This window comes from Dendrobates tinctorius, unplaced genomic scaffold (genome assembly GCF_039654945.1).
Source record: "Dendrobates tinctorius isolate UK_male_01 unplaced genomic scaffold, ASM3965494v1 ptg000232l, whole genome shotgun sequence".
In the NCBI taxonomy this organism is placed as follows: Eukaryota; Metazoa; Chordata; class Amphibia; order Anura; family Dendrobatidae; genus Dendrobates; species Dendrobates tinctorius.
This window is the reverse complement of record NW_027361899.1, coordinates 13,314,813-13,332,211: the sequence shown is the minus strand read 5'-3', so window position 1 is coordinate 13,332,211 and position 17,399 is coordinate 13,314,813. Positions and strand designations below refer to the sequence as shown.

General features: G+C 49.3%; 1 protein-coding gene across 1 annotated transcript in view; it reads right to left on the bottom strand.

Moving 5' to 3' along the window:
• Positions 1 to 17,399, bottom strand: part of SPDYA (speedy/RINGO cell cycle regulator family member A) — a 65,036-nt gene that overhangs the window by 33,998 nt on the left and 13,639 nt on the right. The window contains exons 3-4 of the mRNA XM_073556344.1: positions 10,790 to 10,848; positions 9,141 to 9,226 (exon numbers count right to left, since the gene is read on the bottom strand). Of these exons, the coding sequence (XP_073412445.1) occupies positions 9,141 to 9,226; positions 10,790 to 10,848 (145 nt within the window). The remainder of the gene's footprint in view (positions 1 to 9,140; positions 9,227 to 10,789; positions 10,849 to 17,399) is intronic.

Sequence of the window (17,399 nt, the reverse complement as noted above, 5' to 3'; positions counted from 1 at the left end):
GTGGGAGGCTTCCCAAATGTATGGAGGAAGGTGCTGTGGTCAGGTGAGATCAAAATTGAACTTTTTGGCCACCAAGGTAAACGCTATGTCTGGCGCCAAACCAACACAGCTCATCACCCCAAGAACACCATCCCCACAGTGAAACATGGTGGTGGCAGCATCATGCTGGTAGGAAGTTTTTCAGCAGCAGGGACAGAGAAAATAGTCAGAGTCAAGGGGAAGATGAATGGTGTGTAATACAGGGATATTTTTTAGCAAAACCTGTTTCAGTCTGTCAGTGATTTGAGACTGGGACAAAGGTTCACCTTTCAACAAGACAATGACCCAAAGCACACTGACAAAGCAGCACTTGAATGGTTTTATGGGAAACATGTAAATGTTTTGGAGTGGCCTAGTCAAAGCCTAGACCTTAATCCAATGAAGAATCTGTGGTTGGACTTGAAGATTGCTGTTCACCATAGGAAACATCTAACGTGAAGGAGCTAAAGCAGTTTTGCCTTGAGGAATGGGCAAAAATCCCAGTGGCCAGATGTGGAAAGCTCAAAGAGACTTATCCAAAGAGACTTACAGCTGTAATTGCAGCAAAAGGAGGTTCTACAAAGTACTGACATTAGGGGGATGAATAGTTATGCACACTGAAGTTTTCAGTAATTTTGTCCTATTTGTTGATTGCTTCGCAATAAAAGGAAGACCAAATGTTCACAGTTGTAGGAATGTTGTTTACATGAACTGATGGAAACCCTAAACAAAAACAGTGAAATTTCAGTTTGTGAGGTAGCAAAGCACACAAATTGCCAAGGGTGGGTAGGGGGGCTGGTGAATACTTTTGCAAGTCACTGTATATCGGTAAAGTAAAAGAGACAACCACATTTTATGCACCAGGTCACTAATATAGCTTCTGCCTTTGATCTTAAGGCCTACTTACATTGCATGACACACAGCGTTAAACAACCAACGAAGGCCACGTTTTTTTTTTTTTCAGGTGACAGCCATTTTAAAGTCTCTTTATTAAGGCTGACCTGCCATCAGATGCGAACTGGGTGAACAGTATTAGATGCGAGTAGGCTGCCATTGTTCACGGCAGCACAGGCACTGTTTACACAGGATGATGTATTGTCAAGAACAATCTTTTATGCAAAGCAAAAGATTATATAATTTCACAAGCATGCGTCATACTCATTCATCAGGTGTTTGGCAGCCTGTGTAGACTGCACAATTATTGTGAAATTAATGATCCTAGGTTTATACCTTTAGGGACTAAGGCTGAAAACAAATCTTTGTCAATATGTGCTCCATGCAGAGTATAAAAATACATATAGCATTAACATCGGTTAGTTTGTTATTCAGGATCTTCCAAAGATCAATCTAATATTAGGCGATTAGTTTGTTATTCCAGGGCCCTCCAAAGATCAACCTAATATTAGGGGAGAGGACAACGCTGATTGCAGAGGAGTGGTGCACATCCGGGAGGTGAGTATATAAGTTTATTTCTTGCACCCCATTGAAATTGACTTTAAAAGTAGTGGAAAAATCCCTTCAGGCCTAAAGCCAAATACTGAATGTCCACCAACTATTGATTTGAATAGGGGGCAGATATACAATATCCAGTCGTAGCCACTATACAGCTGACTGAGCTGCGGGGTGCAGACCGGCCGACAGCGGGAACAGCCAGGCGCTGCACCCCCACTGATCAGACATTGATGACCTAGCCTTTGGATAAGCCATCAATGTTACAGTCCCAAGCAACCCAATGATGGCATTCTGGTACTTTTTTATTTTTTTCAAATATTGATTTGTATCGACAAGTGTAAACCGTGATATGGATCAAAAACAGATGTGTTTCAGGTTGTTGTTTCTTTTAAGAGAATCGGTTCACAAAAAACACGGATTCACAAAAAAACATGGGCATGTTAACAGCTGTATAGACTTTAGTTGCAAAGTGTCTTTTTCCTGGATCAAAAACCCGATCGAACACATATGTGAAAAATAGACATCTGAAAGTGGCTTAAGCTCCAATTTGCTCCTTGTGGGTTTTTACTTTTTATTTTATTACAGATACAAATACAAATGTAATAAGTGGATCTACTAAAGGATGACTTTTTTTAGGTTCTACTGGAATGTACAGAGAAAACGCAGCTGTCATAAGGCAATGTGCGACATATGGATGCACACACACTTTAGCTCCTAAGAATAATTCTGCCTGAGTATTTAGGATCTATAGTATATGGATAATATACATACTAAGGCTGGGATCACACCTGCGAGGAATACGGCCGAGTCTCACATGTTAATAACTGGCACTGCCGCTGCCACTCGGGAGTGGAGCGTGCGGCCGCATAGCAATACATGGAGCCGCACTCTCCACTCCTGAGTGCTGGTGGCAGTGCCGGGTATTAACATGCGAGACTCGGCCGTATTCCTCGCTTGTGAGATCCTGGCCTAAGGCTTTAGGCCACATTCACACAGTCAGTATTTCGTCAGTATTTTCCATCAGTATCTGTAAACCAAAACCAGGAGTGGTGAAAAATGCAGTAGAGGTGACGTGTTTCTATTACACTTTTAGGCTGTGTTCACACACAGCGTTTTTTTTCGTGTTTTTCCCCCGCGGATTTGCCAAAAAATCAGCGGGAAAAACGCAAAAACAGGATTTTTTGGGTTGCTTACCGTAAAATCTGATTCTCGGAGCCTTCATTGGGGGACACAGAGACCATGGGTGTATGCTGCTGCCACTAGGAGGCTGACACTATGCACAAAAAAAGGTTAGCCCCTCCTCCGCCGTATACACCCCACCGACCGGCAGGAAGTTCCTCAGTTAGTCAGAAAGCAGTAGGAGAAGTACAAGAATAGATTGAGAACAGAACAAACAACTCAACTGTAACAAACCGACAAACATAAGAACAGGAGTTGTAGAACATGGGAGGGTGCTGTGTCCCCCAATGAAGGCTCCGAGAAACAGATTTTACGGTAAGCAACCCAAAAAATCCTGTTTTCTCGTTCGCCTTATTGGGGGACACAGAGACCATGGGACGTCCCAAAGCAGTCCCTGGGGTGGGAAACAAACTTCCATCAGGCCAGTGGACTCGCCACCGCAGCCTGCAGAATCCTTCTACCTAGGCTGGCGTCCGCCGAAGCGTAGGTGTGGACCCTGTAGAATTTCACAAAGGTGTGAACCGATGACCACGTTGCAGCCTTGCAAAGCTGCAGCGCGGAAGCTCTGTGGCGCACCGCCCAGGAGGCACCCACCGCCCGGGTAGAGTGCGCTCTGACCCCTGGAGGGGCCACTCGATGCTTGACCCGGTATGCCTCCAAAATTGCCGATCTGATCCAGCGCGCAATAGTGGCCTTTGAGGCTGGGTGACCTTTCCTCACCCCGTCAGGAATGATGAACAGAGAGTCTGACTTCCGCAAGGAAGTCGTCCGGGCTAGATAGACTCTCAATGCCCTGACTAGGTCCAGCTTGTTCAAGGACCGCTCCCGAGGGTGAGCTGGGCTCGGGCAGAAGGATGGCAGAACAATGTCCTCATTGAGGTGAAACGAAGATACCACCTTCGGAAGAAAAGAGGGCGGAGGCCGCAGAACTACCTTGTCCTGATGAAGGACCAAAAAAGGAGAGCGGCAAGAAAGTGCTGCCAATTCCGACACGCGCCGGATGGAGGTAATGGCCACCAGAAAGGCCACTTTCCAAGAAAGGAGGGAAAGGGAAACGTCCCTGAGAGGTTCAAAAGGAGGACCCTGCAGAACCTGAAGAACCAAATTAAGATCCCAAGGATCCACGGGCGCTCGGTACGGAGGAACCGTGTGAGCCACACCCTGGAGGAAGGTTTTGACCTGGGGCCGGGAGGCCAGCGTTTTCTGAAATAAAATGGACAGTGCCGAAACTTGACCCTTCAAGGAACTGAGAGCAAGCCCCGCATCCAGCCCTGCCTGCAGAAACGTCAGAATAGAAGGGAGCGAAAAAACCAAGGGCGCGATGTCATTGGTCTCACACCAGGAGAAATAGGCTTTCCAAGTACGGTAATAGATCTTTGAAGAAGAAGGCTTTCTGGCGCGGATCATGGTATGAATCACCCGATCAGAGAATCCTGCCCGTCTCAAAACCTCGGTCTCAACAGCCATGCCGTTAAATTGAGCGACCGAGAATTGGGGTGGCAAATCGGGCCTTGAGACAACAGATCTGCCCTGTCGGGAAGCTTCCAGGGAGCGTCCGCGAGAAGGTTGACAATGTCCGCGAACCAAGACCTTCTGGGCCAATTCGGGGCGATGAGGATGACTGGAATCCCCTCTGCTTTGATTTTCTTCAACAACTTGGGAAGAAGAGGCAGAGGAGGGAACAGGTAGGGGAGCTCGAACTGTGACCAAGGGACGGCCAGAGCGTCGGCGCCCACTGCCAGAGGGTCCCGAGACCTGGACACGAATTGTGGGACTTTCCTGTTGAGGCGAGATGCCATGAGGTCTACATCCGGAGTTCCCCACCGACGGCAGAGCAGATGAAACACCTCCGGATGTAGGGACCATTCCCCTGCCGCGAGACCCTCGCGGCTGAGGAAATCGGCGGCCCAGTTGTCCACGCCGGGAATGTGAACCGCGGAAATCGTTGGAACAAAGGTCTCTGCCCATTGAAGAATTCTGGACACTTCCGCCAGAGCTGAGACACTCCGTGTACCCCCTTGGCGGTTGATATACGCCACCGCTGTGGCATTGTCTGTCTGAATCCTGACAGGCAGGCCCTTGAGGCGCCTTTCCCAGTGGACGAGAGCTAGATGGATCGCTCGTATCTCTAGGACATTGATCTGCAGAGCTGATTCCTGAGTTGACCATCGACCCTGAACAGTGTGATTGTGGAACACTGCACCCCAGCCGATGAGGCTGGCGTCCGTAGTGACAATCTGCCAGTGAACGGGAAGAAAAGACCGCCCCAAGAGAATGAGGGGAGACGTCAACCACCAGTTGAGAGACCGCTTGATCCGGCATGAAAGACAAACCGGACGATCCAGAGATAGAGCCGATCTGTTCCACCTGGACAAAATGGCCTGCTGGAGTGGCCTGGCGTGAAATTGGGCAAAGGGAACTGCCTCTATCGCCGCCACCATCTTCCCCAGGACCCTCATGGCTGTCCTGAGGGATGGAAATCGTGTGATCTGTAATGATCGCACGCCCTGCTGCAGGGAAAGGATATTGTCTTGTGGGAGAAATACCCTTGACCGACGAGTGTCGAACAGAAGGCCCAGAAACACAAGGCGTTGAGTAGGGACCAGACAGGACTTTTTCCGGTTGACGATCCACCCAAAACTGGACAGGGTGTCTAGAACGATCGCCACACTTAGGCGGGCCTGTTGAAAGGAGGGAGCCTTGATCAGGATATCGTCGAGGTACGGAAAAAGAACGAGACCTCTGATCCTCAACAAGGCCATCAACGCCGCCATAATCTTCGTGAAGACTCTGGGAGCGGTGGCGAGCCCGAAAGGAAGCGCGACGAACTGGTAATGTTCGTGGTGAATCGCAAACCGCAGGAACTTCTGATGTCCGGGAAATATGGGCACATGCAGATAGGCATCTTGGATGTCTATGGAACCCATGAATTCCTGCTCCTCCATGGAAGCAATTACCGAGCGTACAGACTCCATCCGGAAGTGGCGAAGGCGAACTCTCTTGTTGAGTAACTTGAGATCCAAAATGGGCCGAACTGCCCCGTCCTTTTTCGGCACCACAAACAGGTTTGAATAAAACCCTGTGAAGCGTTCCGATTCGGGAACGGGCACAATCACCCCGGAACTGAGAAGAGAGGCGATGGCCGAACAGAACCCCGGGACCAAGGCCGGATCCCTCGGCGGACGGGATTGGAAGAAGCGATCCCGTGGAAGAGAAATGAACTCTATTTTGTACCCTGTTGATACAACCTCTCTGACCCAAGCGTCCTCTACTGAGGCGAGCCAGACGTCGCTGAAGAAAAGAAGTCGACCTCCCAATTGGAAGGGACCCCCGGGAGACCGATGGTAGTCATGCGGATGTAGACCGTCCAGATCTAGATCTGGACGGTCTTCCCTGGGAAGAGTGGGACCGCCAGGACGGAGTGGGCCTGAAGGAAACCTTCTTTCTTTCCTGACGTGCCTGTGGCCTTTGCTGGTTGGAAGGGTTTTCCGCCGTATTGAAACGGCGGAAAGTCCGAAAGGAACGAAACTGACGCCTTGGAGGAGGTCTGCGAGGCTTGGAGGGGAGAAGAGAACTCGTACCTCCGGTAGCGTCCTTAATAATCTGATCCAATTGTGATCCGAAGAGACGCACTCCCTGAAAAGGTAGATTGGTCAGAGACTTTTTAGAGGACAAGTCCGCCTGCCAGGCCTTGAGCCAAATTGTACGTCGGATTGCCACGATGTTACTTGACGCCTGAACTGCGCAAGATGCGGCATCCAGGGAGGCAGAAAGCAGATAATCCCCCGCATGGGAAATCTGATTGGCGAGATCGGCCAAATGCTCTGGTCGTGCCTTATCCAGAATGCCCTGCCGAAGGTCGTCTGCCCAAGTGGATATAGCCTTTGCTGCCCAAGAAGAAGCAAAGACTGGACATACCGCTGACGATGCCGCTTCGAAGGCAGATTTTGCTAGAGATTCTATGATCCTATCATTAGAATCTTTTAGAGACGCCACACCTGACAGCGGAAGGACCGTATTATTAGAAAGTCTGGACACGGGAGGGTCCACCGAGGGAGAAGCGGCCCAGTTGTCCGTGAGCTCTTTAGCAAACGGGTACAGTACGCCGAGACGCTTTCCTCTTTGAAAGCGTCTGGTCGGATCTACTCTCTCCCTTGTAAAAATCTTTCCAAACTCAGAATGGAAGGGAAACACCCTGGATGGTGTTTCCGCCCGTCTGAACGAAACCTCCTGATCTGAGGATTTCGCAGGGGCGTCAGCGATGTCAAAGGTATGGTGAATCGCAGCAATGAGGTTTTGCACCGTAACCTTCATGTTCGCATCCTGGTCCGAATCCAGCTCTAAGACCCCTTCCGATTCCGAAAGCGCTTCGCCTGACTCGGGAGAGGAGGCCCGAGAGGGAGACTGCTGGGGACTATGGGGTGAGGTAGGACGAGGGGAGGACTCCGCCTGGAGGTCCTGTCTGGGCCTCTTGCGACTGCCGCTGGCTGGCTCAGATGGGACGTCCTGAGACGTGCTGGGTCCCGCCGAAGCTCCCAAGGGCAACTTGTCCAGAACGGCTACTAGGGACTGAGACACCTTGGTGAGGTCTGCCACTGACTGTGATAGAGAGGAGGCCCAGCCCGGCATGGGGGGCTCACTCACCACTGGGGCTATGGATGGCTCCTGAGCGGCGTCGGGCTGGATTGGATTGCTACAGTCCAGGCAGAGGGGAGTGGACTGACCTGAGGGAAGTTTGCGATTGCAAGAAGAGCACGCAAAGTACTTGACTAAGGTGCCAGAGGAGGCAGGGGGACGAGCGCGGTCAGACTTAGAATTAGACATACTGACGGACAGTCACTGAAGCCTTGCCGGAAGGTTGGGGGACAGGAGGCAGAGGAGGGTGTCAGTCTGCAGTATGCAGAGCTACTCACGGTCCGGTGTCCTATCGCAGCTTCCAATAAATGGAGATGCACGGTTCGTCCGGCTTGCAGGGGCACGGCTGAGGGAACAGCGTCCGGCTGACAGGCTGTGAAAATGGCGGCAGCCAGAGATTAGCCGAGCAGGAAGCGCGTGCTTTCCTGCAGATGCAGAGGAGGGAGGTAGGCGGGGCTAGGCGCCGATGATAAAAATGGTGCCGCCCGCTAAGATGGTAGGTGGGAGGGACGGCGCCGCCTCCGGGACGCTCAACCTGAGGGGAGAAGGCCGTGGGCGGGCTTAGAGCGGGCGGGAGGGAAGCCCGCCCGAGGATGGAGGCGGGGGGCGTGGCCGCGATGCCGGACAAGGCCCCAGATGAAGCCGGGGCCTGGATTAGAAGAGGCGGCCGCCTGTCAGCACAGGGCGGCGCGGAGGCGTCGCAGAACCGCCGCGGTGGCCGCTACTGAGGACAGCTAGGGCCCGGCAGAGGGGGGGGAAGAGCTGTCCGATAACCAGCCAGGGCCCAAATAGCTGCAGCGGCCGCCTGGAGACGACGCGGAGGCGTCGCAGCACTGTCACAGCGACCGCTGCCGAAGAATCCATGGAATGGCCTGGCGTGGAATCCGCAGGGGAGAATGGGACTCAGGTCTCATACTTACCCTCCTGATCCGTTTCATCCAGCGTACTGTTTCAAGGAGAGTATCCTGCGCCTCAACCGACCGACCGGCTCTGGTAGGCGAGTGGGTGGGAGACGGGGAGCGAGGACCATCTGGAACGCCACATCCATGTTAGGGGTCTTGGTCCTGCTGTAGACTTATGAGGATACGGGGTGGCAGTACACGCCGTACTCATAGTCTCTTTGTGGGACTACAGATGTGACTATTCACACTGTATCCCTCCGGAAAAACCTGAAAAGAAACGACGCACATCGAGGTAGATATGGGTCTAATCAAAGACCCGTGTCCACCTCCTACTGACACTAAGCTAAACTGAGGAACTTCCTGCCGGTCGGTGGGGTGTATACGGCGGAGGAGGGGCTAACCTTTTTTTGTGCATAGTGTCAGCCTCCTAGTGGCAGCAGCATACACCCATGGTCTCTGTGTCCCCCAATAAGGCGAACGAGAAAAATAAGCTTCCCATTCATTTCTATACATTTTCCACTTTTTGTGCACATTGATGCGTTTTTTGCCGCGAAAAAAACGCATCGCGGTAAAAAACGCAGCATGCTCATTAATTTTGCGGATTTTTCCGCGTTTCTAATTATTTCCATGCGTTTAGAAAACGCGCGGAAAAAAAACGTGCAAAAATCGGGGTAAAAAAGCGCAGAAAACGCACAGAAAAAAACCGCGCGGTTTTCTGGGAAGGGAGTCAGGTTTTCAAGCAGAAATTTTCTGCTACGTGTGCACTTAGCCTTAGTCTGAATGTTCCTCTCCTGATTTTAGCTTACAAAAACTGATGTGAAACACTGACCAAATACTGAATGTGTGAAAGTGGGCTTACACTGAAAACAAGAATAGACATGACCTCATATATGAGAATTGACTTTTCACTTTATTCCAAATTTAATATAAACAGAATTTATCAGATTTACTCACAAAGCAGCAAAGAAATTGGCTCGGTTGAACTCATCCACACTGAATCCAGCTCTCTTGAAATAAACAAAGGTCATCGCTAATAGATACTGTGCAAATAAAAGACAAATCTTCTCTGATAACAAATCAATCACACTGAACAATGTAACACTTATCATTGCTGGTATTAATACCTATTGTGAGAAAATCAATTCCAAAACTCTGACCATACTGTACAGTGGCATGTAAAAGTTTGGGCAGCCCTAGTCAAAATTACGGTCATTGTAAACAGATAAGCAAGTTAAATATGAAATGATGTCTAAATGGCCTAAAGTTAAAGATTACACATTTTCTTTGTATTTTAGGCCAAAAAAATATAAATATATTTTCATCTTTTACATTTTAAAAATTACAAAAAAGAAAATTGGTCTATGCAAACTTTTGGGCGCCCTTGAAGATTTGTGTGCTCAGATAACTTTTTGACCAAGGTTTCAGACCTTAATTACCCTACTAGGGTTATGGCCTAGGGCAGACATGGGCAAAGTGCGGCCTGAGGACTACATCCGGTCCTCTGGCTGTTCCTGTCTGGACCGAGACAGCCGAGGGGATGAAAACAGTGGCCCTCCGGCCACATCATGCACTTTTTTTATATTTTTGTTGCTTTTTTTGTACTAGTATTTAACTCAAATCTTAATGAAGAAACCGTTAGCGTTTTTTGTACCCAAAAACGCAGGCAAAATACTCAAAAACCAAGGCGTCTGTTTGAGCCTTCCCATTGACTAATATTGTAAAGGATGGGGCGTCTTCAGAGCAGAAAACGCCAGAAGAATGGTCCGCTCACTTCTTTTATCAGCTTGACTTCTTTGGAAATTTGAAGCGGCTACAAAGGACTGAACATATGAACAGCAAGTCATGCAAAACATACACATGTTCATTCTACTGAGTGTTTTCTGTGCAGTTTTTTGAGGTGTGTTTCAGAACAGACACGCCTGTAAAAGAGGTCTATTCACTCATATAAATTCGCCACTGCAGTTTTGAGATGAAAGTGTGAAATTCACACTCAAAAACTGTAGTATAAATTGACATTCTGATTTTATCCGCACGGTGGGTTAATTTCCACTATGTCTGGATGAAATTGTTCGCAGGGAGACAGTTTAAGTACCATACTTTCTTACGCAGGGTACCTTTTATTTCTCGTGGCTGTGGTGGTGACATCATACTGCAATGTATGTGAACACAATTGTTTTCTGACATATCAGATGAAACAGTATCAACAGTGAGTGGTTATTTGCCTCTTTTCCATAAAAACAAAAGACAAATGTGGGGGATATGTACACGGACATAAAGAACTGCAAAACTAAGTACTACACATGGCACAGTTTGATATTTGTACATTTTATACTTTTAAAATGTTCATTTACTACTAGCAGAAAACCTCTTTAAGGCCGGAGTCACACTTTTAACTACAGCGCGAGTCTCTTGCATCAATACCCGGCACTGCCGCCAGCACTCGTGACCAGAGCGCTCAGCTGCATAGAAATACATGCAGCCGCACACTCCGGTCCCAAGTGCCAGGTACTGATGCGCGAGGTTCTCGCATTGCAGTTGCAAGTGTGACCTCAGCCTAATTCTTTACTTCCACACAACAAGCAGTAATACTGGAGACACTTTACCTTATCTGCTGTTTTACAACAACAATCCATCCACAGGAAATCTTGAATTAAGTCATCATCTGGAATAAAAATACTTTTAAATGAAAGGTGAACGACAAATTTAAATACAGTATCTTCATTGAAAATAGTTATTTCCTGTTTTAAAGGGGTTGTTTTTTTATTTCTTAAGTATGAAAACATGGCTAAAAATATTTTTTTCATTTGTATTTTTGTTAAAAATGTTGCGCTGTTCAGTTCCTATAGCCATTGTATAAGGCAAGGGTTACACGAGTGTAAGTTCTCTCGTGCGAGAGAATCTTGGCCGATTATGCAAATGGGACTAGGCTCAAACTCTGAAAGAACCTGTGCAATGCAGTGCAGTGTTTACAACTCGCCTCCACCGAAGCATATACAAGGTGACCTGTGGGGGTCCTGAATACCGGACCCCACCTTCTGATATTGATAATCTATCCTACATAACAAAGTGGACTGTAGTTGCACAGCACACCTTCATTCAATGTGTAGCAGAAGTTGCTGAGTGCTGCAGAACAGCTATTATTCTTTACCAAATCACACTTTCTGTAGTGCCACTGTCAAACCCCCACCGATCTAATAAATATACAGTCATGGCTGAAACTGTTGGTATCCTTGAACTGGTTCCTGAAAACAGGGATTTTGTGTGTACTCACCATAAAATCCTCTTTTCCGAGCCACTCATTGGGGGACACAGGACCATGGGTGTTATGCTGCTGCCACTAGGAGGACACTAAGCAAATACACAAATTAATTAACTCCTCCTCCGCAGTATACATCCTCTGCTGGCTCTATCTGAACCAGTTAGGTGCCAAAGCAGTAGGAGCTCATAAATAGCAAACACAAATGCAACATATCAAAAACAAAGAACAATCACAAGCCAACAGGCTAACAGGGTGGTACTGTGTCCCTCAATGAGCGGCTCGGAGAAAAGGATTTTACGGTGAGTGCACACAAAAATCCCTGTTTTTCCTTCGCCTCATTGGGGGACACAGGACCATGGGACATCCTAAAGCAGTCCCTGCGTGGGAAACAGCACGACAGCGGAAACCTCGTGCACCAACAGGTTAAATCTGCCCTACGGATGTGATACTGCCAATTGCAGAATCCGTCTGCCAAGGGCCGCATCCACAGAAGCTTGAGAATGAATGTTGCAATGCTTGACAGACCTGTTCAGGCTGGACTAAGTCACAGCCTTGCACACTTGCTGTGCCGACGCCTGATGCCGAATGGCCCAGGAAGCCCCCACTGACCGAGTGGAGTGTGCCTTAGTCCCCGCCGGGATAGGCTGACTTCTGACACGGTAAGCCTTTTGGATCGCTGAACGGATCCATCTGGCTATTGTAGCTTTAGAAGCAGGTAGGCCCTTTCTGTGCCCCTCCGGAAGCACAAAGAGGGAATCCGATTTGCGAATAGACGCTGTTTTGGAAATGTATTTCCCGAGTGCCCTCACCAAATCCTAAATGTGGAGAGTTTTCTCAGTATGATGGGCCGGAGCTGGGCAGAACGAGGGCAAAACTATGTCCTCATTCAAATGAAATGAATAAACGACTTTAGGCAAGAAGGACGAGACGTCCTCAACACCACCTTGTCCTGGTGGAAAACCAGAAAAGGAAGTTTGCAAGACAAAGCCGCCAATTCCGAAACCCGCTTGATGGATGTTACTGCCACAAGAAAAGCAACTTTCCAAGAAAGAAGAGTGAGTGATGCGTCTTGCAGGGGTTCGAATGGAAAGATACTCCACCTTGATCTTTCGGATAACCCTTGGGATTAGCGGAAGCGGAGGAAAAATGTAAGGGAGGCAAAACTGATGCCACGAAAGCAAGCACCAGGGCATCCGACCCAATGGCGTTTAGCCTGGAGGCCATGAGGTCTACATCCGGTGTTCCCCAGCGTTGGCAAATCTGCTGAAAGACTTCCGGATGAAGGGACCACTCTCCCAAGGCCAGACCCTGACGGCTGAAAAAATCTGAAGCCCAATTCTCTACACCCGGAATATGAATTGCAGAGATGACTGAACGGTTTGTCTCGGCCCACTGCAGAATGTGTGCTACCTCAAGCATCGCTTTTCTGCTTCGTGTGCCCCCCTGACGGTTGATGTACGCCACCGCTGTGACGTTGTCCGACTGGATCCGAATGGGACGACCAGCCAGAAGTTGATGGAATTGCTGAAGGGCTAGCCTGATTGCCTGAATCTCGAGAACATTGATCAGGAGACGCGATTCCTGAATGGACCAGCGTCCCTGAGCCGTGTGGTGACGGAAGATCGCTCCCCAACCTAGAAGACTGGCGTCGGTGGTCACCACCAGCCAGGGGACTGGAAGAAAGGACCTTCCCTGACCCAATGAGGACATCGACGTCCACCACTTGAGAGATCGCCTGATCTGGGGGGACAGGTGAAACCGGCGGTCCAGAGAGGCTGGATTTCTGTCCCAAGCTGACAGCTATGCCTGCTGCAGAGGGCGGAGATGTAATTGGGCAAAAGGTACTGCCTCGATCGTCGCTACCATTTTCCCCAGGACCTGCATGGCGAACCGCAGGGAACGGGGGCAGCAGGGGCGTATCTAGGGGGGGCAGCCGGGGCAATTGCCCCGGGTGCAGCTGGCAGGGGGCGCAGTCGGGCCGCCTAATACAGCAGTCCGCAGTGTCCTCCCTCGCGGCTGCGTTCTGCCGCCCCCCCCCCCCCCCCCGGCCTGAGAGTCGGCGGTTCTCTGTGTCAACTGTCAAGCTGACAGCTGGCGCAGAGAACGTGCGCGTGCCAGCTCCCAGGGAACAATTGTACTGGCGCTTATGCAGACGCCAGTACAACTGAAGCTCTGACCGCCGGGCCAGAGCGACGTCAGCAGCGTGATCAGGTCATGTGATCACTCTGCTGATGTCACTCCCCGGCGCCCAGAGCGAACGCTGGTGGTAAGTGCTCCACTGTGGAGCTGAAGACACCGAAGATGGGGGGTGTTAATGTGGGGAAGTGGGTTGAGTGGGGAAGGGGGTTAATGAGTGAGGATGGGGGTTAATGTGTGGGGGGAGTTAATGAGGGGATGGGGGTTAATTTGAGGGGGGGTTAATGTGTGTAAGGGGGTTAATGTGTGTGGGGGGATAATGAGTGGGGATGGGGGTTAATGTGTGTAGCGGGTTAATGAGTGGGGATGGGGTTAATGAGTGGGGTTGGGTGTTAATGTGTGGGGGGTTAATGAGTGCGGGTGTTAATGAGTGGGGGGTTAATGAGTGGGGATGGGGGTTAATGTGTGGGGGGGTTAATGAGTGGGGATGGGGGATACTTAATGTCTGGGGGGATTTGGAGTGGGGATGGGGTTAATGTGTGGGGGGATTTGGAGTGGGGGGTACATAATGTGTGGAGGGATTTGAGAGTAGGGATGGGGGGTTATTTAATGTGTGGGGGGATTTAATGTGTGTGAGGGATGGGGGATTTAATGTGTGTGGGGAGATTTGAGGACACAAAATGAAGAGTATGTTTGAGGAAACAGTATGGGTGCAGACAGTATGGGGAGCGAACGGGTTAATGTATGTGGACACAGCATGGGGAGTGAGGGTGATGGGATGTGTGCAGACAGTATGGGGAGTCGGGAGTATGTGTGACCAGGCAGTATAGAGAGTGAGTGCGTAAATATATGTGGAGACAGTATGGTGAACAGGGGGATGTTAGAGGAGATATTATGAGGAGGGAGGGGAATAGTGTGAGGCGACAGTATATTGCAGACATTTTTTATTTAGGAGCATTATAATGACACTTCTATCTTTAAGGGGATCGTGTGGAGATTTGCTGCAGAAGACCGGAGAAGATGGACGTCTACAGAGACAGCTGTGGAAGAGAAAACTCATCATGGGGTCTGGACAAGAAGAAGAAAAGGAGACCGACTGCAGAGACGACATCATCTATAAGGTACCTGGATGTAAATATTATTTGTGATACCGACTAATTCTCATGTTTTTATTTGTTAGGAACATTAAAGGGGTTGTCCAGGCTTGTGCTGAGACTGCAGTCATTCTATGTGACTGAAGACTTCTGAATTCTCACAGTTCTCACTGCACGCTGTCAGGATTCTCTCGTGCCGGTAATTTACATACATGTGGTCACATGCTAGCTAGACGTGTATGGCCTCACTCAATGAAAATGAACAGAGCGAGGCCGGGCACGTCTAGTTGGAATGTGGCCAGAAGTATACAAATCACATACTTGTGCTGACATGACTGTATATCGGCAAGGGCGAATCCTAAAAGTGTGCAGTGCATTAGTTGTGAGAATTCAGAAGCTGCAATGTCAGGATTCAGCTCTGCAGGTTCTAGTAGTCATCACATAGACACTTCACTCATATGCGATTTTTATAGTTATGGTCCTGTGACAACGAGCTTCTCTTCCTGCTGTCAGTTTTTTACTGTACATTGAGAGGATTAGGGAGAGCAGCTCGTGGGTACATGACTAACTGTGCAAGTCGCATATATACTTGGGGGGGGGGGCGCCGAACCAAATTCTTGCCCCGGGTGCCTGAAAGCCTAGATACGCCTCTGGCCGGGGCGGGCAAGGGAAAGCTTCTGGGTTCCTCGGGTCACAACCGAGATTTTCTCTGGAGGGAGAATTACCAACCATCGGGAAGTGTCCATGATCATCCCCAAAAAGGAGATTTGCTGGGACGGGGCTGGGGATGACTTGCTTAAGGTCACCAGCCAACCTAAATGGATGAGAGTGTCCACAGTAACACTGACACTCTCCGCACAAGCCTGAAGGGACGATCCCTTGATGAGGAGGTCGTCTAGGTATGGCAGAATCACCACGCCCCGAGAGTGTAGGATAGACATGATGGCTGCCATGACCTTGGTGAACACTCTGGGGCCAGTGGCGAGACCGACGGGCAAGGAGGTGAACTGGAAATGCTCATCTCCGATCGCGAAGCGCAGGAATCTTTGGTAATCTGTGAAGATTGGAATGTGAAGGTATGCGTCCTTGATCTCGACATTCTCCTTTTTCCAGCGAGGTGATAACAGAACGGAGAGATTCCATTCTAAAATAGCAAACCTTGACAAACTTGTTCAACAGTTTTAGGTCCAGGATGGGACGCATGGTTCCGTCCTTCTTTGAGACCACGAATAGATTTGAGTAAAATCCTTTGAACCTTTCTGTATGAGGGACTGGGACAATGACTCCATTGTTGCAGAGAGCGTATATGGCATGATAGAATGGAGCTGCATGTGCCTCCGTCTTTGGAAGACGCGACCGGAAGAAGTGTGTCGGGGGGGGAGACACGAATTCTATTTTGTATCCGAAGGAAACCAGATCTCTGATGCATTGGTCGTGAACGACCGCCATCCAGACCTGACGAAACAAAAGTAGATGGCCGCCTACCCTGTCAGTGTCCTCCGGATACTGTAATGAGTCATTGCGCAAAGAACTTGCGGGAACAGGTACCCTTGGGCCCAGACCGTGAGGATCTGTTTCTCCAGGTATGAGCGGGCTTCAATGAAGGTTCTGAATCCCTGTCCGTACACGGGGGATGGGCTGAACTGGAGGAAGCGGTTGACCAGCCTGCAGTGCTGCGAAAAGGCCAGAGGCGAACCTAGTATTGGCTTTGAAAAGGCCGACTGGGTTGTTGCTGAGGGAGGAATTTGCTCTTTCCTCAAGTAGCGTCTGGGATAATTTGGTCAAGCTTATCTCCGAATAAACGCCCGCTATGCTAAGGCAGAGAAGTTAGAGATTTTTTGGAAGCGGAGTCTGCTCGCCACTCTCGGAGCCATAGGGCTATCCTGATGGTAATGGCGTTTGCAGCTGCAAGCGCGTCACAGTTAGGTAGCATAGTAACATAGTTAGTAAGGCCGAAAAAAGACATTAGTCCATCCAGTTCAGCCTATAAAATTCTGTCAGAATAAATCCCCAGATCTACATCCTTCTAAAGAACCTAACAATAACTGTAAGATACAATATTGTTACGCTCTAGGAAGACATCCAGGCCTCTCTTGAACCCTTCGACTGAGTTCGTCATCACCACCTCCTCAGGCAGGGAATTCCAGATTCTCACTGCCCTAACAGTAAAGAATCCTCTTCTATGTTGGTGGAAAAACCTTTTCTCCTCCAGACGCAGAGAATGCCCCCTTGTGACTGTCACCTTCCTTGGTATAAACAGATCCTCGGAGAGATATTTGTATTGTCTCCTTATATACTTATACATGGTTATCAGATCTCCCCTCAGTCGTCTTTTTTCTAGACTAAATAATCCTATTTATGCTAATCTCTCTGGGTATTGTAGTTCCCCCATCCCCTTTATTAATTTTGTTGCCCTCCTTTGTACCCGCTCTAGTTCCATTATATCCTTCCTGAGCACCGGTGCCCAAAACTGTACACAGTACTCCATGTGCGGTCTAACCAGAGATTTGTACAGAGGCAGTATAATGCTCTCATCATGTGTATCCAGACCTCTTTTAATGCACCCCATGATCCTGTTTGCCTTGGCAGCCGCTGCATGGCACTGGCTGCTCCAGGTAAGTTTATCATTAACTAGGATCCCCAAGTCCTTCTCCATGTCAGATTTACCCAGTGGTTTGCCGTTCAGTGTGTAATGGTGATATTGATTCCTTCTTCTCATGTGTA